Genomic DNA, 25,309 nt, shown 5'->3' on the forward strand with positions numbered 1-25,309 from the left:
TTAGTCAATTCTCTGTCAATTATCATCTTTAGTGAACTTATTGATTACTTCTCTTTATTGTCTTTTCTTTTGGTACATTCCAATTTTTCCATTAGCTTTATGGACGACTTTCTTAATTTCGTTTTACGAGGAAGATCTTGTAACATTTTCTCTTTCAACTCGTTTACCTTCTTTAATTCGAAAGAACAAGAGAATTTGATTTATGTTTATGTACTCAATATGTACGAAAATACAGAAATACGGTAAGATTATACTGTACCTGAGCATTGTCACATGGTGTATCATATTCACCTATGTTCAAACAATTGGTTGTAATATTATACCTAAATTAAGAAGAAATAAATAATTCATCCAAAAACTATCCGCCACCTCATACTTTTGGCACAATATTTTATAATGTTAGCACGGGAATTATGCTAAAAATATGAGGCGGCGGAGGGTCAGAGTTCCACCTTTGAGAGATCTCCTTAGCATTTCTCTAAAAATAAAGGATTGTGAAATTAAAATAGAGAAAAATAATATAAAAAAAATAAGGGTAATAGTGTACAAAATGGAGAGATCCCAAAAATCGAAGTTTTTTATACTATTGATTCTTAAGTACATATAGTACAATGTCAAAGTCTAAAGTCTCCAGTTGCCATTTTTCAATATCAAGACAAATGGAAACTACTAATAGACTACTAGTAGGAGCAGAAATTCAAATCGCATTAGTACAGTGAGTTTCTGAGAACAATGCCAGGGAAGTTAAACTCTATCGCCGTCCAGATCACGTTTTAATTCCAGCGTTTGGAAGACCTCACTGACGAGCTGCTGCCGGCAGTAGATTTCCGAGGACCTGTAATGCATTAGGGGAATGAGTAAAGAGAAGGGGCGGCGTCGAGAGAAGGAAATGAAGGGGGGAGGGAACGGAGGTTTGGAGAATTACAGTAGCAACGGTTAAAGTAAATGAATAGCTGCTAGTCTAATGCTTGAATACAACACAACTGTTAAATGCAGACATAAGGATTCAGATACATACTTGGCAAAGCCTTTGAGGAACTTCTGATAACTGACATCCGAGTAGCCTTTGTTTCTGCTAACTTAGGTGATGGCTTTGGAAGTTTAGATGGTGCAAACCTTGAATCCAGATAGAAAGGAACAATTGAAGCATTAGATTTGAAGGAATGAAGCGTGTTTAATGACTAGAGTTTGGTAAATATGAAACCTTCCAAGTTCCAACCTCAATTCAAATCAAAATTTTGAAACGTTGACCAATTAACAAATGGTGCATAAAAAAGTTGAGAATTTCAGAAGGAAAAGTTAGCAACCTTTTATACTGTCAACCAGCATTCTGGCAATTTAGAAAATGTCAAGCATGACAAGTGCAGCCAGCAACAATTAAATAGTGGCCCAGATAATTTCAGCAATTAATTATTGTTCTTACTAACAAAATAGCACGTTATCAATCACACGAGGTTGTGAGGAAATGGGAAACTCACCTTACTGTGCGCTGGGATGGTGTCTTCTCGCCTCGAGCATTCTCAGCTTGAGTTTTTGTGACTTCTGTATTTCCAGCATTTGTATTTTCTGTTGGTTTTGTAACATCAGGGAAAAAAGAAAACTCCATAAAACTGGCCATGGAACCCTCGGTTTCTGTTCCCATTGAGAGACCGCCATCAGATATGTCGCTTAATCTCTCCCCAGAATCTTCCTCACCAAAGCCCAAGAGCTCAAAATCTTCAATGATTTTTTGACTTGACTCATCTCCATGCTTTTGTTGAGTCGAGTGCTCCTTGTGACGTCTAAAGTCATCTATTGACTGTTCAGAACTGCCGTCAGAATGCTTTCCTCTACCTCCATACTTTGGTTGAGTTGAATGGCCATTATGATTTCTAAAGTCATCCAGTGACTTATCAGAACCAGCTTCGGGACTCTTTGTCTCACCTCCATGATATGACCGAAGCGAATGTTCCTTAGTATCTTTAAAGTCATCTGCTGACAGCGGAGAACTATCTTCAGAATGGTTTGCCTCACCTTCATGCTTTGTATGTTCCTTGTGATGTCTAAAGTCATCCATTGACTGAGAACTACCTCCATTCTTTGACTGAGGAAAATCTTCCCTACGATTTCTAAGGTCATCTATTGACAGCTGAGAACTAACTTCAGAACGCTTATCACTATAATATCCTGAGCGTCTTCTACGTGGACTTTTTTGGCTCAGTCGAGGAGACCCAATTGAATGTCTTCTTGGAGAGGAAGACGCAAATCTTAGTGAGCTCATGCCACGGGGTAACCCATTACTATTAACCTTCAGCAATCGTTCAATCTCCTCATCTTTCTTAGCAATTGTGTCCCTGAAGGATGCCACCTGCAATATTTAACAGAATTACACAATTGAATAAAAACATTTTCTCTCTAATTCTGAGGGGATACAATATTTGTCAGCTTTGCAGTGTTGCAACCCCGATATTTCATCTTGCCAGCTGATAATGTCAATAATATTAATCTGGGAACTTTTTTTTTCTGGCCAAAGGAAAACCTCCTACAATCATTGAGGCTTTATTCCCAAAAGCCACAGTATTGGGAGGTCATAATGTGAACATGAAAAATACCCCTCCTATGAGCTACCATGGAACAAATGCTTTCAATCAACATTTCCTTTATTACATACACCGAGTCACTGAGTATGCAAAGTATTCTCAACAGTCTACCAGGAATAGACCCAGAGGCAATGCTGGAAACAGCATCAAAATAGGGCGCCTAAACAGAAAAAGGCAAGTTCATGTTAGAACTATTCTCTATTGGTAGTTGACATGCTAAATAGGGCACCATCACACGTGGCAGGTGCATGCTCTGCTCTCTGAGCAGCAATTTGAAGTGGGAAGCCAGAAACACTTAACATTAAAGGAACTCCAGATGCAGTTAACTCTCGTTATAGCAAATTTATTCCATTGGTGCCTGCAATGCTCACTAAACCTCCGAGCTACTTTTTTGCCTTTTTTTTTTTTTAAATGGAACAGAGTTAATGACCAGCAATAGCATTCCTAGTGGACAACCCATTACTTTCATAGGAAACAAAGAAAACGAATCAAAAGGACATTCAATTTTCTTTAACCTCTACTTATTTTACAATATAGTGAACTAATTTGAAAAGGTAACAGAAATTATCTTAACTTAATCCAAAAGGCACAAGGGAACTACATCTAAGTAGACATATTCAAAAAATAAGTATTTGTACCTGTTCCATAAGTTCTCTCACATATCTTCCCTCTTTGTTGCTCCGGGCAGCACCTAATTCAACACCAGAAACCCTCTCTGCAAACTTCAGTGTACTTGTAGTTTCAGCAAAGGATTGAACATCCGGATTCAGCTGTACAAACATAAGTGTCTTTGCTTGACCACCTACAGTTAGGGAAGCAAAGCAATAAATAAACAATCCATAAATTGAAGATGGTGAGAATTATAGAACATAACTTGCATACCATAACAATGAACTTGTCATCAAGAATGAAACCAAATAATTGAACAAGTACCTAAAGAACTCTGAAGCACTTGAGTTAATTTGCTGTTTCTATACGGTACATGTGAAGACTTCTGTGCAAGAGCAAAAATCACATCCCCGAGAGCAGACAGTGATTTGTTTATATGCTGTGCCTCCCTAAGCCTATCTCCAGTAGCTTCAGAGCGATCCACTCGTTCGCTTCCGGCAAGATCCACGAGGTGTAGACTACCACGCATTGAAGTGTCAGACTTCAAGTCCACGCCACGAACATGAACAGTCAAAACACTGCACCATTTTTATTGATTAAAAAGCATGTCTCATGGCAGAACAATTAATATAATGTCGGTCAAAAAACCTCTCTACTCAGAATATAACCTATGAGATCTGCTGCTTCTTTCATTTAGGGCCGTGGCACCAACTGCCCGGTTCATCAACCCAATATTCATTAACTTTAGGACATCTGCAGTTGAATTAACAGGATGCATGCTTGCATCAGGGACAGCCAACCCATTTGGTTGGGTAGTATTCCAAATCCCAAGTGTGTGCAAGTTAAAGGAAACCAAATCTTTTGTAATACCAAAATGAGGAATCATATCAAATAAATAAATATGAACAAAACTATTAGTCAACACAAGCACCCACTTCTCAACCGTGGCATTTGAAAAGGTAACACAAATTAACGGAATGAAGGATATCTTTTTTGGGGACCCTCACTTGAGAGTAGATCACGAACTTGTTCATTATATATCTCTACCATTTGAACACCAACTTCATAAGCTATGGAGTGTTCCCTGCTCTGAGATATTTGGAAAAGATCATTTAATGCTCGATAGTTGACACCCCAGTCATCTGTCGATGATACACTAGGCCCAGTCTAGAAGTAACACAAAAAATATGTCAAGACACGGGTAAAAATAATTTCAACTGTTGATCTGAGAAATCAAAAAACATACATAAACTCTTACCATGGTATATGTCTTTCCTGAACCAGTTTGACCATAGGCAAATATACAAACATTGTATCCATCAAGGACAGAACGAATCAATGGTTGGGTGTCTAAAAATACGTCCTCTGTTGACATAGGTAAATATAAGTTTGCCAATATTAATGACAAAAATCAATGCCAACATCCGTGTTATACAGTATTAGATATTAAATACCTTGTGTAGCTGCAGGACCAAATACTTTGTTAAATTTAAACAGCCTGCGACTGTCTTTTCCTTGTTTAGAGGGATTTGCAATAACTAGATCACCATTTTCACCAACATATTCTATGGTGGTTTGCTTTTGGCTTTGACCCGGAAGGAATGGTCTTATTCGACAGTACACTCTAATATTACCTTCATAAAAGAAAGCATCATAACCAACCAAGCCAAAATCAATTCAAAATATGATAATAACATTATTATAATTGACAATATACCTTTCAAATCCTGAACCTCATTATACAATTTCCGATTTTCATCAAGAACAGCATGATACTTTTCAGCAGCATCTGTCAGTCCTTTAAGCTTCAAACCTTCAATATGAAAAGCATAAATTGTGAAGAGATGCCCTTCCCAAGAAAACATTACAAATTATCAGCAAAATTAGAAATTAATTATCAGTCTTACCCAAGTAATTAAAATCTTCGGAGTAACTTCTTTTTGTCTTCAAGATTTCATGTCTAGTGGACTCCAAAGCGCCACTTAATTCCTGTCAAGCATCAGTATATCAGGTTGTAGAATCAACGTCAACATATTGAATCCATGAGACAAAATTAAAGTCAACAACGACAAACCTGCAAAACTCCAGATTGGTAAGTTACGAAACTTTGATAAGTGCGTTCTTTATTTTTCCATCTCCCTGATTCATTTTCCAAAGATGCCTCTAGTTCTTTCTGGTTATGCTTTGAATCTGTTAGTATGCTCTCAAGTTCTTTTAACTTCCTTTCCAGTTGAAGTTTAGCTTCTTTTGCATTTGCCTCTAACTTCTGGCAGTAACTTTCATGTCGACTTGTGGCCAATTCTAGTTCTTGTTTCAGTGTTGAAATCTCTGAATCCCTGTGATACTTCTCTTCCTTTAATCGCACCGCATCTTCCTCCTCAAGCTTTTTCTGCTCCTCTATATCAAACTTCTCAAGCTGCAAGAAAATAATAACCATATTATAACAATTATATAAAAGTTTCCTAAAACAAGATCGCCTGCCTTTTTCTACATATGAAAACGTATCTTACAAATAATATCCGAGAGTCTTGTTCTGTTATTTAATCAGCATTTTCATAGTTTAGATGAGATGAGAATATTAAAAAGTTAATTATCCTTAATTCAATAGCAGGCTCTTCAGCAAATCAGGTATACACACATACAACAACCACCACCAAGCCTTATCCCATTAAGTGGGGTCAACTGTATGAATCCTAGAATGCCAATTCGCTCAGTTTTGCACCAAGTCTTCCGTTAGCTCCAAGTCTATAGTTAGCAAATTAGGTATAGATGGAGACAAGATTAATAAAAATAAATCACGCATGCTTCCCCAACAAGTGTTATTTCATAGAATGTCAACCAAGAAAGCATATGAGAACAGCATACATGTTACACATATTACACAGCTATCTACACTAAGTCATAGATTCACAGGTTGGGTTTGTATAGCAGAATCAGTTTTCCGGACTTCTGTACCTATACCTTGAAGTAGGATTCTTAGGAAGAAGTGAAAAATAGCTATTCTCAGTCCAATATTTTAGAAATAGTTGAAGTATTTTATTATCAGGACACTAAAGACTTTTTCCTTGGAAGCATCGAGTTAAGGGCACGGTCATTATTATGACTCATTTATGAAGTCAAAGCTAATGGGTCCAGGAAACCCACTTCTTTCCCAGGGTTTACAAAAAACTTTTGCATTTAGACAAGGGAAGCAAAACACAAACTAATTATACCAACCAAACATGAAAATAGAACACTAAACCCATTCCTTAACCATGATTCCATAACAAACACATGTGCATAGTTCTTAACTCACGTGGCTATATCATGTTAACAAAAAAGAACATATGGATTTGAATGGATGAGATATTCAAAAGATGGGTAAAAGAGAAGATGTGCAAGAAATACACGTGTTTCAAAGAGTTTTAAGACAAAAAAAGTCATTGAAATCAAAGAATCAACAGTAATAAACACTTCGTCATTGCTAAATTCAAGATAGGAATAAAAGATTGAAATTGCACCTTGATATTCTGAAGCTGTTTCAGAACAACCTAAAGGAAGATGGGAAGAAGGAACAACAAATGAAAATCGATTAGATTAATATCGAAAATGATAATTTAAAATTAAAAAGGGAAGCATCAACAAAAACATAATAGTCAGTGTACCTCATTTTCTTCGGTAGTCCCAGATGCAAGGGTTTCAAGTACTTTTATTTTCAATAGAAACTTCTCCTCACGGGCCTTATATATGTTGTTTTGCTACAAGAACCCAACATGAAAATTTGAACCCTTAAAACTCATGAATAGAATAAGAACATGATATTTCTTGAGAAAAACAAAGCCTGAAGAATTTACAATTCTCAAGTTCACTGCCTGATTTGCGAATCTCTGTTCAATCACTTGCATGACTTTTCTTAGAAGATATGCTACACACTGAAATTTTTTATAACAGATAACAGTTAGAGATACAAAATAAAATGTACAGCACAAAAAAGAAAATAAATAACTGTGAATGGATTCATGAACGCTTTTACTGGTGTCCATGTATCCTCTTACGGCCATACATGAGGTACATCACCATTGTTTCTGTCGATACTGTCATCCAGAATCTTATTCCCAACATTGAAAAGTGCTCGAGTAGATGCATTCTGCAACAGAGAAAAATTGCAATATAGAACTAAAGTTTCACTAAGATACAGCAATAACTTATCATTATATGTACACCTAACAGAATGTAACAAGAAACAAAAGGGTCAAGAGATTACATCTAAACTGCTTGATTTGACGGATTCCAAAATCTTCGCATCTGAGAAATCAACAAAACTCCCCTGCTTCAGTTGCTGTCCAATATGATGTACTAAATCAGCTGATGGATCTGAAAACAAGGGGGGAAAGGAAAACAAAAGTAATGTATTAACAATATTGTCGCACATATGCAAAAACAAAATCAAAATAACATGCGCAACCCGCCACCCTTTCACTCCGAACATCCAGTCTAACTTTATAAGGCTGTTGCACTTAAGTATTAACAAAGGTACCCCAAAGAAAAAGGTCTCACACATCTAGCTTCAAACCCTACCCCTCTAACACCTAGATTCACCCAGTTGAGCACTAATGCTGCTTGGCACACAGTCTACATGATCTCATATATGCAGCATATAATTGGAATAAAATCTAACACAGACCAGCATCATGGACAAAATTATATCACTACAAAAACATAGAGAACAGTCATAGTCATAGATACCTTTCTAGGGAGGATTTCTCACTTGAAAGTGGTACAAATAATACCTTCAACCCTAAACAACTTACCACATTTAATTTTATGTATGCTCTTCTTGATCATGTTTGCAAGCAAAGCTGAGAAAAAAGTAGCCTAAATTTTTAACAAGATAAATCCAAAAACTAAGTTGAGTTCCATTATTGTGATTTCTCTCATGTGCACCAGTTAGATGACCACAAAAAACTCTTGAAAATATTAAAGCATCTAAACCGAGATATTCAAATAAAATTTCTAAAATTTGTTCCTACATGTATGTTCATACTTCATACAAGTCTATGATTTCCTACCTGTCACTTGAGATGTTGAGTCACTTGAATTTCCTTGAGTATCTTGTCTATTTTGAGTAGATTGTTGTCCAAATGTTGAGATATCCCCTTGGGAACGATCAATTCCCTCTAAAGATTCTACCCCCAACAAATCACTTTCTGTCCTTGTTAGGTGTTTACTGTTTTCTCCCCAAAAACCAAAATCAAAAGAAGATTTAAGTGCACCAAGGCATTGCAACACTGGCACAAGAGAACCCTGCAATTAATCCCAAACCATCAATTGATACAAGGAAATTAAGAGTTAGTTAAAAAAGATAGTGAAGAACCAAGGGTTATTTTACCTCACCAAATACTGGTACTGGACAATCCATCCAGTATAATTCTGAATGAACCTAGGACTTATTATTGGGCTGGTCAGATAGAGATATATATTATGGTTTTATAGGGAACCAGAACAAGCTTCCTCTTGCAGTTGGTACATACACCCCATGTAAAATAAACCCAGAACTCTGTGGATAACAGAGCTAAGGCCAAGTTGGCCACACGATGCTTTTTTAATTTTATTGTATGTAACCAAAGGGACCAGGTTGCTCAGTTTCATGATTGTGCTGAGGTTAAAATAGCTTCTATGAAACCAGAAGTATATAATCCACGAGTTTGGAAAGGGTTCAAAACTGAAGTAGTCAGAGAAATATCAGTTGAACTACCTGCTCTAGGTCTATTAGGTCAAAGCGAGGGAATCCTAATTCATCCACAGCTGCCAGAAACCTCTTGACATTTGCGAAACCAGGGTCCGAACTCCCTCCCTAAATCAGGGCAAAAAACATTCAGAGGAAGAATACAACATAAAAAAAAATAAAAAAAGGTACTACCAAATACAGAACTAATAAAACTTAAAAAAAAAAAAAAATTAAAAAAAAAATAGAAGGAAACAACCTTAACAATCGTGAAGCATAGAAAAATTAATACACAAAGATGTTTATAAGCAAACAAACCAGAACAGTAATCCTACCATTTCAACTGAACCAGGACACAACTTATTTAAAATTCTGCATAAAACAGTGCCATCAACCAAGCAGGCTCTGAGTTCCTCCTCGGAAGCATCCAATGGCAATCTTAAATAAGGAACAATAAAATTCAACCACTCAACCAGCGATAATATCTGGTTGTCTGCAAAAAGGAAACAGAGTTCAAACGTAAATCATGGGAAGAAGGAGCTCCAAATGGGACCAATTTTGTTTACATAAGTCCAGAGATATATATATATATATATATATAGAGAGAGAGAGAGAGAGAGAGAGAGAGAGAAAAGAGAGAGAGAGAGAGAGAGAGAGAGAGAGAGAGGTAGAGAGAGAGTTTACTACCTTCAATTGTGCTGCCGAAATTTTCCACTGGTTCAGCATTTGCAGTTGAAGTCCCATTTAAATTTTCAAACCCCTCCCTTTCATCTATGTGTGACTTTGACCCCCCATTCGCATCTTTGTGTGACTCTAACTGAGTGTTCATGATATAATCTCCAGGAATGTCCTGTTCTTGCTATCAATTGAGGATACGCAGCTACAAGGAAACAATAATACGATGCACATACACCAAAAAGAAAATAAATTAGTCTCTGTAACGGGTAAGGAACCAAAATCTTAAGAAGGGGGACAAAATCCATCAACAAATTTCCCTGAGGAAACAACGAACGCCAGTTGTGCACATGTCCCATTATGTATAAATCAACGAATCATCTAAAGTACCATTCCTCAGTTGCAAAGTTAGTAGTTCATAACTTCATGCTGTCATGATGCATTGGCATTCCAACTACATAATCAAATAACTTAAGAAAGATTGAAAATTTCATAACCAAATTCAGCAATTAAATAAATCAACGAAAATCCCACACACGAAAAAAGAAAGCAAAGTTTATATAGTACATCGATCCTTTTCTTCGTACACACTTCATATAATAAGAAAATCACACTCAACTGGCACACACACACACATTCAAATATATGTACATAAATAATTATATACAAATATACATAGAATTGGCTGACATTAAACAATTACATACCAAATAACTACTCTCCTCCTACCTTTACCTTATCCTACCCTCAATTTTCCCAGAAACCAAGCAGACCCAAATCATCCACCAACAAAAAAAAAAAAAACATCAAAAACCCAAGAAATGACAATGAAATCCCAAACAAAATTCCAACTCAAAATCTCACCTTTCAAATTAGACAACTTCCAGCTGCATTGTCCAATTCTGAAACCCCAAAGAGAAGAACCACAAATCCGACTATCAGATCGGCAAACAAAAACCCTAATTTCAGCAAATATGGTACGAACCTGATTGGACCACAACGCCAGAGAGATCACACCACAGAGAGAGAAAGAGAGAGAGCGCTTCCCGGAGGAATTCGAATTGAAATTCCTCCGAAAATTGCAAATGCCGGAAGGGAAAAAACAAATGCTGGAATTCTGGGGACCGATCCGTTTAAGAAAAATTCAGAAATTAAAATTAAAAATAAATTTTTTTTGTAAATTTTTATTTTTTTTTTAATTCGATTTTTGAGGTCCGAGAAGAGAGAGGAAGCAAACGTTGGGGACAATAGGGAGTGAAAAGAAAGATATGGGGGATTCGTTGGGAATTTGGGATTATAATTTCCTTCTAAATTTTTATTTCGGACTAAGGGCCTGTAATTTTTGTCATTTACCGTTTGGTCCCTCCTCGAGTTTTGGAGTGAGGTTCCCGCCTTGGTATTTTTGTCTTTGTCGTTGTTATTCGAATTTTAAATTTCCAATTAAAGCCTTTCTGTTCGGACAACCAAAACTAATTAATTAAAAACGTAAATTATTATTATTGTTTTTTAATTTAAAGCTCACGAGCTAGCACAGGTTAAGACAGCATCATGCTTACGGCTTATCTATTCCATTTCCGTATTAAGTAATTTGTTAGTTTGTTTTAGAGATAGGGAAGGATTCTCTTCCCTCCTATTCTCATCTCATTTCCTTCTTTCCTCTTACATATTGATTGTTATTTTTGTAAAAAATATTTAACGTGGTTTAACCGTGACATTTCAAATAGGAAAGGAGGGAAAGGGAGAGAATCCTCCTCCTTTAGAGATTGGCATAACTCATCAGTTTGGTTTCTGAGATTGAAAATCAATAGAAGTGGTCATTCACCATCAATCATTTTGGACATTCAATGAAAATTTTCTATTAAACAAGGATAAAATAATAAGAATATTATCAATGTTGTCACTAAATTGATGATATTTTTGTTATTTTGATTATTCTTTAACAATTTATTTACGGAATAACTAAAATGATTGATGATGGGCAAACTTATGGGTCATGGATTTTAAATCTCAGAGACAAAAGTGAAGAATTATGCTAATTTCAAAGATCATTTTGGTTAAAAACCCTAATTTGTTTAATACATTAACTGTCAATGATTAATAAGGAATATTTCTTTTTAAGAATAAAACTCAATTTCACATTTTGCAAAATTTTAAGGAGATATTTTACCATAAAAGCACAAAGGTAATTATTTAATTAGTTATTGATTTGGATGTTTTTCTTTATTTTGTTTAAAGTTATGATGAAGTAACTGTTTTGAGCATTCAGTTAAAAAATAGAAAAACTAATGAAAATAACTTGAAAACTTTGAGTTTTAATCAAAATGACAAAAAGGTGTTGTAATTGAATAATTGCAGGAGTGACTTTTTAGAATAAAAATGTCTTTAACGTTACAAGTGAACAATACCATAAGTGTTTCGTTAAGACTCCCTTAAAAAATACAATAGTAAAAGAAATGTGAGTAATGATATTGTCACATTTGTGACCTTATGCATGTTATGTTGAATGTTTAATGAAGCAACTGTCTCGAATTTTCACTATTTTTTTTTATTTAATTAGAGATACAATCTAAAAATATATTAATTATTTATAGGAGTTTTAGAGCATCTCTACCCAAAAAAACAAAAAAAACAAAAAAAAACAATGATCTAAAATAGTATTGCAGTTTATCATTTTAATAGGTTTTCTGATTTAAAATCTCAATTGACAAGCCGTAGTCTATTTGCTAATTTACTTTTTAATTCATTTGGAAATGTTGTTTTTAAATGAACAAAAAATAAGTGAAACAAAACCAATCAAGCACCATATCTATGTGCTAACGCCGGCAAATGTAAATTATACTATGTTTGAATGAGGAAAATAAATTTGAAATTTTGACAAATGTCAAACTTTAAAAATTAAAATGCATCAATTCCCCTGTTTGAATTTATAAATATAAAAGTTTAGAATTTCTGCCTGAAAAAAAAAATTGAAATTTAAGACCTCTAATTCTCAATTTCAGAGCAGCAAAATAATATTAAATGTATTAATATATAAGAATAATTATTATACCCCACTGATCTCTCTTTGCAATCCAATACTCAGTTTCACTCTCTACGCCATCCCTCTCTGCAAAATCTGGGTTTTTGGTGTTTAAAAGATACAAAATAATTCTTATTAAATTTAAAATTTAAAATTTAAAATTATTGATTCTTCGAATGAAAAAAAAAAATCATATTAAATGGAAAATTTGTATATTTGCTTCTAGGTTCTAAAGGTGTGTAGCCCAAGCTAAAAAAAAAAGTTTTTGGATCACTTTGTGTTTTTGGCAGCCTCAAAGGGTTCTTCAGTTGCCACTTTCATGGAGGTTCTCCTCTCCTCCTTCGCCGTCGTCGTGGCTTTGCCTTCGAATGTCGACTATCTTCTCATATCCCTACCCCATACAGCCACGCCAAACCCTATGTTCGGTTATAAGTAGGAAATTCCAAATGGCTGGAGCGAAAAGAAGCAACGAAAATTTGGTCTTGGGCTTTCCGTAACTTCAACTAAAGGATTCATCTTGTCCGTCCGTTTAAACCAATGGCTTTTATTTTTGTCATAAGATATGTAAATAGGCACGTCAACCGAAGAAAAATTGTTGGGCTTTTAGGTTGGTTTTGTTTCCCTTATTAGGCACAAATTTTGAGTTGTTGTTAGTCCTAAGAGAAATCTCAACCCACTCCTAATTGCCAAGGCAAGGGCAATTAACCCAAAAAACTAAGAGCTCGTTTGGATATACTTTTAAAATGACTAAGAGTGATTTTGGTGAAATTTTTTTTTGGAAACAATCATTAGTAAAAATGCTAATAAATTCTAGAAAAGCACTTAAAATGCTTCATGGAAGAAGCACGTAACTGGTGCTAAAACATTTAAAGTGCTTTTGGAACCCAAGAACATTTTCTCTACAAGCACTTTTAGTCATTTTAAAAACACATCCAAACGAGCCCTAAAAAATGCACCTTCAAGCCCAACTTAAAAAATGGGCCAATTGGTGGGCCTAGAAGCATCGAACTTCTTAGTCATGCTATCTGTGTCCAACTGTGTGCCTGAGTGCCACGTGATGTTAGGCTGACGTCGAGCTGACATCAGCCACGTTATAATTTATTTTGCGTTAAGCGCATGCATGATAAGCGCCCATGAAAGGCGCGTTAGGGCGACAAAAAATCTCTGTGTCTGAGTCTATGCATGGGCAATGTCGCCCGTTTTGGTGCGTTGGATTTCCAGCTATTAAAATTATTGATTGTTTGATTTACAACAATTAACATAATTTGAATTTAAACCTAACGGTTGGTGCATGTGGCAGATTGTGGGCCTTGGATTTCCAACGCTCATACAATGATCCTTCCTTTTAAGGGGTTAAAGTTTCAAAAAACTGAAGTGACCGTTGTTCCCACTTGGCATAACCTAGGCTGTTGGATTGCAAACCAAATGTAATATAACGATCCATATTAATTCGGTTAAAAGCTAATTAAAAACCAGAAAAATGCAAATTAAAAATTAAAAATTTCCTATAAATACTCCACCATCCTCTTCCACCCTACATCACATCTCAGTATTTCCAAACCAATTACTCTTTCTTCCAAAGTTTACAAATACTTCTATTTAAATTTTTTTTTTTTTTTTAAAAAAAAAAAAGGCTAATGACATAGGCTCGAATTGGTCGATCATTGAAGATGTTACTCTAAGTGAATGTTGGGTTCGAATTTGTCATAACCCAATTACAGATAATGAGCAGAAGTTGCATCAACTTTGGAAGAAAGTTTATACCGATTTTAGCAAAAATCTTGGCAATAAAAGAATGGAGCAATCTCTAGCTTGTCAGTGGAAAACCCTCAACAAAGAATTTACTAGTTGGAGAAAATGCCTCAAACAAACTCAAGATAATCTTCAAAGTGGTGAAAATATATTGGATATCAATATTTATTTATTAATTTTGTCAATATTTAAGTTTAAATTGAGTTTTTTTTAGCTCCCCAAATTTTTGTAGGTGCTTCAAGCACAAGCTTGGTACAATGCGGTCAATAAGAACAAGTCATTCACCCATCATGAATGTTGGAATGTTGTCAAGGTTGGCCCAAATACAAAATTGTGGGAAATGGTCCACCATTTGTCATGAACAACACCCCTATGCACTCAACACCAGAAGAAGACCCATGTTCAGGAAGGCGACCGCGTTGAAGTGTCAAAATTGGCAACGATCCATCATTCACTTAGGCCTCATGGTCGAAAGGCTGCAAACAAAAGAGTTGCAAAAGTAGAGTAGAGGTGGGTTCAAAAAACAGAAAACCCAAAAAAGAAGATTGAAAATCGAACTGAGGCAGAAAAGAACCGAACCTGATGTGAAAAACTGAACTAAACCAAAGCTGATTAGTTCAGCTTCGGTTTTTGAGGTTCGAAAACAGAACTGAACATATTATTATTTTTATTTATTTATACTGGTATTTAATTTTTTAGCCTAATTTCAAGCCCAATTTTCAAACTCAAATGTTTTGAAAGGTAAACTTGAAGCTCAAACATGTTAAGAGAAATCTAAGTAACAACGGACTTAGGTCTTTGTTCTACTGCTTTCTCCCTAGCAGCCACATTTCTCTCCCTCTTCGTTTTCTTTTGTTCCTCCCTAGCAGGCTAGCTATCTTCTTTCCCTTTTCTTTTTCTTTTGTTTCTCACCAGCAGCTATCTTCTCTCCCTCTTCTTTCGTCCTGCCTGAACCTAATCACGAATTCCTTCCTTCGTCTTTCATCTTCGTTCTTTGTCCTTCTGTCATTCGCGATCGCAACTCACCGTCTTTATCCTTCCTAGTTTATGTGTACGAAAGGGCATGCGTCTCGCATATGATGAAGGCAAATGGCTCTCTTTTTTAAGTTCAGTTTTTTCTAGTCTTTTTATGATGGTTACTAGCCAATGCTGCAAGTGTGCGAAGGTTTTTCATTGTCTATATCAGGTTGTAAAACTCTTGTAATTTCAAATTTGTTCTGCAAGTGTATTTCACTTTGCATTTTCTCATTGTCAAGCTTTAAAAATTATGGTGGTTAATTTGATTGTGTCTCTATCTGTATAATCACAATGCATCTTTTGATTTTATAGCTTTACCCCTGCTATGGTAATTATCACAGTTCGAGATTGCGATTTTTAGCACAACATTCTTTAGAAAAAAACCAAAACCGAAAAAAAAAAAAAAAAAACCAAACAGAACAGTAAATTCGGTTTGGTTTTTCAGTTTCGGAAAAAAACCAAACCCACCCCTAGCAAAAAGGGTTTTTTTTCATGAGTGACACGTGATATTACAAGATTAGTAAAAAGTCTAAACGAAAATCTATCCATAAAATTGTAATTTTGGATAGTGATATGTGGCGCGACGAGATTAGTTAAAAATCCTATCTGAAACTGAATATAGTATTAATTTTTTTAATATCAATTGCCTTGGCATTTCATTTACAAGTTGAATATGCACTTAGGCAATCACCATTCACTATGGCAGTATGTGCCTATTGCCCATTTGCCTGGGCAATTATTGCCTTTTAAAGGTGGACTCACTTTAAAAAAGAGACAAAACACACGATTTCCATTCATTTCAATTTTAAGTCTAAGCCCAAATCCATGGTGCTGACATCAGCGAGTTATTTTAATTTTTTTGCGCTAGGTGCCCGTAAGGGAGATTGACTCCATTCGATATGTTTGAGCCACGGGGCCACATTTCAGACGTCAATTTCAAATTCTCACTTTAATCCAACCATTCTTATTATCTTTGGCAATAAAAAAATTATAAAAAAATTCAGAAAACTTAGCAAAATATCAAAACAGATGAAAAATAAATAAATTTTAAAATTTTCCAACAAATAAAAAAAGCATTTTTACTAAACATCGTCCAACAAAGCATTAAAAAACATCATAATTGAACAAAGCATTAAAAAAACATAAACTCAAGAAAGCATTAAGAAACAACATAATTCAAGAAAACATGAACCAAACGACAATTAAAGCTCCATAATTTTCTTTCAATCTCCAATTGTGTTTGATCAAGTCAAGTTAATGTACGCCATGAATATAAGAAGATTGCATTTCAGTATGATGCTCCATCATCCTGGTGAACAAATGACTATCTCTAAATAATGACCATTTTGGTTGCACACGTGGCGCAATGAGAGCAACCAAAATTTACTCAAAAAGCTCAACAAAGATTCCTAATAGATATGGCTGAAGATAAGAGGATGACATGTGACGTAATAAGAGCAATCGAAAACTAGTCGAAAATTTAAACATGATTTTTGATAGACATGGACACGTATCATAATCACAGTCACCCAATCTAAACTAATCTCATCTGTCCATATCTTGAATTATACATTAAAAATAAATAAAATATTGGAGAAATTAGGATGCAATCCCCAACCACCAATATCCTTTGATTGAAATCTTATTGATTTTAATTTTTTTTTTTTATCAAAGTCCTTCCACTTTATACACATCAACATATTTACATTTAAAACTTTATGCCACCTATAAATGTAATTAATTGGGTAAAGTACAAAAAATTATTTCAACTATTGGTGTCACGACACTTTCATACCTCATTTTTTAAAATTGACAATGTCATACCTCATCTTTAGAATTTGGTCCAATGTTATACCTTCCGAAAGTGGGACTCGAATCAAGCCACATCAGCATTTAACTGAAAAGTAAACGACCAAGTAACGGAAGGTATAACATTGGACCAAATTCTAAAGATGAGGTATGACATTGTCAATTTTAAAAGATGAGGTATGAAAGTATCGTGACACCAATAGTTGAGGTAATTTTTTATACTTTACCCTAATTAATTCATTACTTTTCAAAATTTCATAAGATTAGTGAGAACTAATCAATTCCTACATTCAAAATATGTTTTGGGAGAAAGCTTTTTATTTCGTTTATATCTTAGTTTGAATTCAAGTTATTTATTTAACGGGTACATGTGAATTTAAATGCACCCATTGGTGCATTTGGGATAATTGCACACATAAACATGTTATGGTTTTTCTTGACTTGTTACATATACAATTTTTATAACATGTATATTTGAGCTCCACATTACAATTGGTACATTATTTCTCACAATTCCTTTGATGGGGTACAATTATAGTGTGTACATATAAATCTGAGATAATATTATAGATGGGTACAAAGAGAACACAAAAAGGCAGGTTTAATTTGCACTTTGTGGGTAGAAAGACAAAAGAAAATATTGGTTCATGGGTACAAAGATTGAAACATAAATAATTGTTCCGCAAATATACTACAATTAACGGTGATATGAGTTTGCACTCTGCAACTTTTGGATTGCTTGGGTGATTTTACAGAAGAAAATTGTGTGTGGGTTATAGTTGGCCAGGTTGTACCCACCAGTAAGCAGTGCAGATTATGTCAAATTTGAAAATCAAATTAAACTGATATTTGGTGTGCTTGATTTCACTGCTATGTGTTTTTAATTTGGGATAATTTGGAGGTTAATTAGATTGGATAATTTGGAGGTCTTAGTGGCAAGGTTAGTAATTTAAGGTGCATATATGTTTATCGTTAAGATGAGTTTGCACAATGTAATAAATGGAGGAATTGAATCAAAGTTTTTAAACTAATAAGGCGTGAGTCTTTAATATATGATCAAGAGGGACATGAAGGCGTGAGTCTTTAATATATGATCAAGAGGGACATGAAACTAAGTGTCCCTAAAATAATTCTGAATAATAAAAGTCGTGTTAGTTACCATTCGCAATGAGTGGAAAGTAAATATTAACAGTCAGAATAATTTACTATTTAAATGAATAGTAACTGCCATAAGTCTAGTTCTAGATCGAAATCAAAATGGGCGGAAGTGCTTTAAGCCCAGGTTTGGTACTACTTAAATTATTTTACAAGGGGTTATGAAAAAAGCTGGAGTAAAACTTGTGTTTGGTAAGATCATCTCTAAAGAAAATGTCAAATTATAAGAGTCCAATTACAATTGATGGTTGATGTGGCAATTTGAAGTCTTATGTCAAATTTTGTACTTCTCAAACCGAATTGTCAATCGTATTTTATTATTTAAATAGAGTTTTAAATGGTTGTAATTATTAAAAAAATATTGAAACAAAATTTTTATTGGTTGAGATGTTAGTGGAATAAGGGATCCACAATTAAAATGAATTAAAAATGAATCTGACATTGATGTCAAATTTGACTCCAAATCATAAAGCCTTCAAATCTATTCAACAAATAATACTTCGGTTGGAAAGGTTTTTTATGTCAAATATGCACAATGACATTCAACCTAAGATTTTGACATCTTCCTTGAAGACTCTTTAAGTATGTTTTTTCTAAAAAATCACGGGTCATTCAAAATGAAAAAATAGTTAAAAGCAGAAGAAACATTTTGCTCATTCTCAAAACCTACATTTTTTCAAAGGAGGCGGATGAACAGTGCCCTTTAATAAATTTTTCTAAATGGCATTCTTGCCCTCTCTTTCTCCCTTTTCGTCAACCTTAACTTGATGGCTTCGATGCTAAGGAACCTCCCCTTTAACGTCTGCACCCTTCTACAATAACTTCGGTGCTAGTGGATTTTCTCTTCAGATTTGATTTTCTGGGCAATTTTATGGTTTTATCTATTTTAGATGGATAAACCATCTTATATAGGTTTCATTTTTATAAACAAACTAGCCTCTTCGCAAGCACTAACGTGCGTGCGAGAGGCATTTTTGCATCACGGGTGCTACGCGCCCTAAAATGTCATTCATACAATTGTAAAACAACATGGGATTTTGGATGCAAGTTCCTACCTAAAGTCCATGAACAATAGTAAGTAGATGTAAATAAAAAAAAAAAGTAGATGAAAAGTACTCGTAGCAAAATACATAACTTAAACATCAAAATATAAAACCTACATCACAATATGTACATTATTCACAATACGCATAAAATCTATATGTCACTGTTTCTTTAGAAAAGAAAGTTTACATATTGACATCAATGCTGCAATTTCCACCCATTTGTTCATGATTGATGCTTCATATTTTCATTGCCAATCTACAAACGATAGTGAGAAAATTAAAATCAAATAAAAATAGTTAATTGGTAAGTGAAAAATGCATACTGAAAGGTTATCGTTAATAAAGTTGTTACCTATTAGGAATCACCATAATTAGCTGGAATGAAGCAAGACTTCTTTGTATACTACATTATGTGTAAATACTCCTTGTTGGCCTATTATGGAGCCATTTTTTACTAACACGGTTGTGGTTGACTTTGAGACCCCAATCAATAAAGCCACATATAATTGTCCATGACTGAAGACGTGATCTGGAAGGTAAATGCCTACATGTGGTATTGTCTGGCCTTGAGATTTGTTTATAGTGATAGAGAAACTTAGTTTAACCGGAAACTACTTTCTTGTAAGTTCAAATGGAAGCCTAACAATATCAGTACTTTTGAGAGGGATTCTTGGTAAGAAAGCTCTGGATCTGGCAAATTATCCAGTTAGAATTTCAGCATCAATAAGATGTCGTTAAGAACCACGACACAATAATCTTATACCATTACACAATCCCAATTTCCGATCAATATTTCTTAAAAGCATAATTGGAGCACCTTTTTTCAGAGTTAACTTGTGTAGAGGCAAACCTCCAAGTGAGATTGAATTCAAGAACTCTGGCTGATACAAATTCCTTGTGTCATCCTCAACTAAATCAAATGAATACATTGTCTCTTCTAAACCTGGAAACATATTGCTTATTTTTTCATGCAACATGTCAACGTCTTCATTTGTAGGAGTTACCACTGCCCTTTGCACCATGTAGGTTGCATCATTTGTATGATCCTCTAAGTCAAGGAAGATTTTGGCAATTAATTGATTAATGAAATGCTCACTCTCCCATGGTATCATCCATAATAACATCTTCATTCCCATCACCAACACAAAGTAAAAATTCTAAAAATTCACGATCATTTATGGATCTCAAATATTTAAAAGTAAAGTATTTGGTTGGAGCTTCATTCGTTTGGCTTTTTTATTTTTTTATTTTTTATTTTTTATTTTTTTTATAAGGATTATAAGGGAGTGGGAATAGATGAAATGTTTTGAATGCGAATACAAAATGGAAATTTATATTCATTTAGAAACGTAAAGGTGTAAATTGAACAAAATAACAATCAAGTTTGTATGCTAATATGAATAGGTTACGTTTTCACATTGAATTGGGGTTCAACATTAGAGGTTCTTTTCTCAAGTCTCAACATTCAGCAAAATGAAGAAAACAAAAGCAAAAAGCCACATCTTCGACTGTTAGCACATTCCCTTTTCTTCAAGGCTCACTGCCAATAGAAAATCTATGGCAAGAATACACTTTCCCCTCTTTCTTTTTCTTCAAGCCTCAGACAAATGGGTTTGCAACCAATGAGTGTGTAAAAGCATCAAAAGTTGTATTAGTAACATGGATTGTATGTGTTTTCAAAAACTCGGATTTACGAAAAATTGAAAGTGAACGAAAAGTACCATGAGCAAGATTATGCTATTAAATCAAATAAAAGTGAGATCCATTGAAATATGTACAAATCTAACCAACAATGGAAACCAAAACCCTAACTTTCTCAGAGAAATTTGGGTAGAAAAATTGTAGAAAGAAAGCAAGATGAGAGATATACCCTAAACCCTATACCTGGCTCTGGTTGTAATTGCTGGTGATGAATGCTTGGGAGAGAAAAGCTTTTATCTTTCACTCGTTTTTTATTCCTGTAGTCATAACAAACATTCAAACTCCCTGTAAAAACCATTTTATTTCAAATAATCACATAACATCTTCGGCCTTGTCTTCTTAATCCAAAACCATAATCTTACAGGAAAAAAAAACCCATGTCTGTTCCGGTCAGAATTTACATTATTACTTGAGATAATCAAAGGAAAATCAAAAGCTATATCCAACAAATTTTTCAATAAGCAATGAAATCAATTGGGTAATCCATGAGAACGCAATTAAATTGGCAAAAAGAAATCAAGCATTAAATTGGTAAAATTAGAAGAAGTGAAATGATAAACTAAATAATAATAATTAAATATTTTTTACCAATGAGAGGTTAATCTGTATAGATATTAAGGGTACATGCATATAAATAAGGAGGGCTGAAGAAAGTGAGAGAGAGATATCAAACCTTGTTAAAAATAAGCACACAGCCACATTTTCCGCTGTTAGCACCTTCCCTTTTCTTCGAGGCTCACTGCCAACAGAAAATCTATGGCAAGAATACGCTTTCCCCCCTTTCTTATTCTTCGAGCCTCGACAAATGGGTCTGCAACCAATGAGTGTGTAGAAGCATCAAAAGTTTTGTTAGTAACATGGATTGTATGTGTTTTCAAAAACTCGGATTTATGAAATTTGAAAGAGAACGAAAAATTAAAACATAAATTACTAAAAGAAAAAAAAAATGAAGGAAAACCGGTAACCATTGGAGTTGAGGATTCTAAAAATGAAAGAAATGAACCTAGAGATGCATATGAATTTGGAATTGGAACTTAACGTATGTATAAAAGAGCACAGGTTCATATGACAATTTTGAGTCATCAAAGAAACTAAGTGAAAGCAACAATTCATACACAATTAAAAAAATTGTTTAAAAGGGGAAGAGAATGAAAATGTAAACATGAATTAGTAATGCAATGGAATTTTTGATTTATAAGGAAGAATTGGTGTTTGAAAGATCGGATCCTCACCAATTTCTGTCACTGGCTCTCCCTTTTCTTTTCATTACCAGGAATACACTTTCCCCACAATCCTTATTATTTGAAATTCATGAAGCTACAAATATTCAGGAAATAGCAAAATTTAGTTATAAAAGCATATAAATTCAACAACAAAAGTGAAATGAATGAAGGCATGCATATGTGAACTATAGATTACAAAGCATATCTGAACTGTAGTTTACAAACTGTCATGGTTACACACAAAAAATAAACTTGAAAGGAAATCCAAATTGATAACTGATCGGTTTGGAAAAGAGAGGCTAATGTTGAAAATTTCAATCGAAGATTCACTTAACATCGCCTCAACTCTTCAAGGACCACCCCAAAAATCTCATAAGAAAACTATGCCAAACAATCATTAACTGGACAAAGTCGAGTTTCCCTTACATTTTGATTTAGAGTCGACTATCATGCATAAATTTCCGGAGGTCTCTTTTCTGAGTGTCAAGCATCTTCCCAGATTTAGTTCCTTTTTTTTTTCTCCAAGAAATCAAACCTCCACATCCTTCTGGGTTCTTTGATTAAGTGTAATATTTAGCTTCTCAAGTATCTTACAACTAAGCAACAAAAATCTGCTTCCTAGTTTCACATTGCCATTGTTTAACAAAGAACCCTAAAATATTTTGAAAGAAAGGCTTGAATTGGACAATGTAACCTATGGTAACTGGCTTGATAGAACCTTTACGATTATAACCCAGTAATGCAAGTTTCTACCAGATGAAACCTAAACTTCAGACACCAAACATAAAAATAGCAACAACAAAGAATTCCAAAAGAAAATATATACGGAATACATGGGTTATATAGAAAACCAAGAAAGATACAATCTTAATGCAAAGAAAGCAAAGTTAAAATACCACGAGCAAGATTATGCTGTTAAATCAAATAAAAGTGAGATCCATTGGAATATGTACAAATCTAATCCAACAATGGAAACCAAAACCCTAACTTTCTCTGAGAAATTTGGACAGAAAAATCGTAGAAAGAAAGCAAGAGGAGAGATATACCCTAAACCCTATACCTGGCTCTGGCTGTAATTGCTAGTGATAAATGCTTGGGAGAGAAAAGCTTTTACCTTTCACTCACTTTTTATTCCTGTAGCCAAAACAGACATTCAGACTCCCTGCAAAAATCATTCTATTTCAAATAATCACATAATATCTTTGGCCTTGTCTTCTTAACCCGAAATCATAATCTTACAGGAAAAAACATTACTTACAACAAAATAATATTATTCAAGTTAGAGTATTATAATGACTATAAATCAAAACTCCATTGATGCAATGCAGTAGACAAAATTACAATGAATAATCCAGAAAGGGTTGTACCTGTTGAAAAGACACCTTGCACACATAGCACAAAACCGAGAACACCAATAATAGTGAGAAAATATTTGGCACCGGAAAAAGACGCAACTTGATAACCACCCCAAATGTCAATATGTATTAACTCAAAACATGATTTACTAGAAATGGTGCTTAATTGAAAAGGCAATCTTGTTTGTTTGGCTAATGGACAAATCAAACAATTATTGGAAGCACAAGATTTATGATTGAAAATGGGAAATAACGAAGAAACTTTTGGAGAGGGATGTCCAAGACGTTTGTGCCATAGACTAGGAGAAGTGACTTGAACGTTATTGCATGTTCCTTTCTTAGGGGGGTCAAGGTAGTAGAGCCCCTTCCGTTCAATGCCCATCCCAATCATCTTCCCCGAGCGTAGGTCCTGTATGACACAAAAATGGTTTAGGGAAATGGTGATATAGAGTGAGTCATATGCTAACTTGCAGATAGAGATCAAATTTAATCGAAAAGGTGGTACACATAAGACATTATCAAGAATGAGATTGGGTGAAAAGATTATTTGTCCAATATGGGTGACTTTAGCAAATGAGCCATTGGGTAATTCAACAGTGTGATTCTCAAATGGTTTTGAATTCGTGAGAAGATCAGGACTACAAGCAATGTGGTCCGTAGCCCCACTATCCAGGATCCAGATATTTTGCTTGCCATGATATGTAAAAAAGAAAGCTTTACCTGAAAGATCTTTAACATGTGAGGGATTACCGACTTGATTAACGAAGGAAGACTTGTTTTTGTTCAACATTTGAAGAATTTGTTTGCAATCTTCCTGAGAGAAAGGAAAGCTAGGCATCACCTCCTTTTTGTCATGCAATGTAACTTGATTCCCTTTGGAAGACAAGGAATAACCTGATTCATTTTCAGCAGCAGCTTTTCTCTTTCGACAGTAGTCAAAAGTGTGACCTTTCCAGCCACAAAAGGTGCACTTAAGGTGTGCATGACAGTTCTTTGTGGTGTGGTTTGTCTTGTTGCACTTACCACAGCGTTGCCCACTATCGTTAGACTTGGTTTCACGTCCAGCACCCTTCACAGCGAACACCGCTGCTTCTGGTTGAACAATGCTCTTACCACTCGAGACTCCAGCTTGTTTCTCATGTCGAAGGACAAGTGCATAGGCTTTGTTTACAGTGGGCAGTGGCTTTAGCAACGCGGTGTTACCACGAACCGTAGCATACGATTCATTTAAGCCCATGAGAAACTTCATAGTTTTCTGAGTTTCAACATATGACATCATCATCTCTCGCTTGGTCTCACAACGGCATGCCGAGATTGAACACAAGGCATCACGTTCATCCCAAAGACTCTTAAGTTTGGTAAAATAAGAGCTTACCGTCATGTCACTTTGTACACAATCATGGGTTTCGTTTTCAATATGAAATAATTGTACGATGGTCACATGAGAAAACCTCTCCTGCAGGTTTAGCCACATCTGCCGTGCGTCCTTGCAATGTATGACACTTCCCGAGATTTCCTTTGACATGTAACCAAGCAACCACGTTTTCACCAGGTTGTTGCATTTGTTCCATTGTTGCAGTTCTTCAATCTGTTCATCACTTGGTTTCTTGATCGTCCCATCAACAAGCCCTAGTTTGTTCTTGACCATCAAAGCCATGGTCATGG

The 25,309-nt window shown here is 34.8% G+C and overlaps 2 protein-coding genes across 2 annotated transcripts; both read right to left on the minus strand.

The window, feature by feature from the left end:
• Window positions 1-498: 498 nt before the first annotated feature.
• LOC137711142 (kinesin-like protein KIN-14J) lies at window positions 499-10,801 on the minus strand. Its single transcript, XM_068450350.1, has 22 exons — window positions 10,432-10,801; window positions 9,580-9,772; window positions 9,228-9,385; window positions 8,923-9,021; window positions 8,237-8,471; window positions 7,432-7,541; window positions 7,231-7,314; window positions 7,022-7,099; window positions 6,833-6,925; window positions 6,689-6,718; window positions 5,263-5,604; window positions 5,096-5,177; window positions 4,906-5,001; window positions 4,643-4,822; window positions 4,447-4,553; window positions 4,177-4,355; window positions 3,857-4,021; window positions 3,513-3,766; window positions 3,218-3,381; window positions 1,479-2,347; window positions 1,019-1,116; window positions 499-835 (listed from the first exon to the last, which is right to left on the minus strand). Exons 2-22 carry the CDS (start codon window positions 9,719-9,721, stop codon window positions 774-776), a joined length of 3,627 nt encoding a protein of 1,208 aa, XP_068306451.1. The 5' UTR covers window positions 9,722-9,772; window positions 10,432-10,801; the 3' UTR covers window positions 499-773.
• Window positions 10,802-24,015: 13,214 nt separating this feature from the next.
• LOC137710057 (uncharacterized) lies at window positions 24,016-25,301 on the minus strand. Its single transcript, XM_068449015.1, has 2 exons — window positions 24,539-25,301; window positions 24,016-24,053 (listed from the first exon to the last, which is right to left on the minus strand). The coding sequence occupies exons 1-2, from the start codon at window positions 25,299-25,301 to the stop codon at window positions 24,016-24,018; spliced, it is 801 nt and encodes a 266-aa protein (XP_068305116.1).
• Between the last annotated feature and the right edge of the window lie 8 nt (window positions 25,302-25,309).

The sequence above is a fragment of the Pyrus communis genome, chromosome 12 (genome assembly GCF_963583255.1).
Source record: "Pyrus communis chromosome 12, drPyrComm1.1, whole genome shotgun sequence".
Taxonomy (NCBI): domain Eukaryota; kingdom Viridiplantae; phylum Streptophyta; class Magnoliopsida; order Rosales; family Rosaceae; genus Pyrus; species Pyrus communis.

Bases quoted from the DNA above. Each gene is read 5' to 3' on its own strand.
- LOC137711142 (XM_068450350.1), bottom strand. From the start codon at position 9,721: ATGAACACTCAGTTAGAGTCACACAAAGATGCGAATGGGGGGTCAAAG. The intron at 5,178-5,262 runs GTTTGTCGTTGT...GATGCTTGACAG, and splicing joins ACCAATCTGGAGTTTTGCAG to GAATTAAGTGGCGCTTTGGA. The intron at 4,356-4,446 runs GTAAGAGTTTAT...TGTTACTTCTAG, and splicing joins CAGGAAAGACATATACCATG to ACTGGGCCTAGTGTATCATC.
- LOC137710057 (XM_068449015.1), bottom strand. From the start codon at position 25,301: ATGGCTTTGATGGTCAAGAACAAACTAGGGCTTGTTGATGGGACGATC. The intron at 24,054-24,538 runs GTTATTCCTTGT...TGTGTCATACAG, and splicing joins TGCTGCTGAAAATGAATCAG to GACCTACGCTCGGGGAAGAT.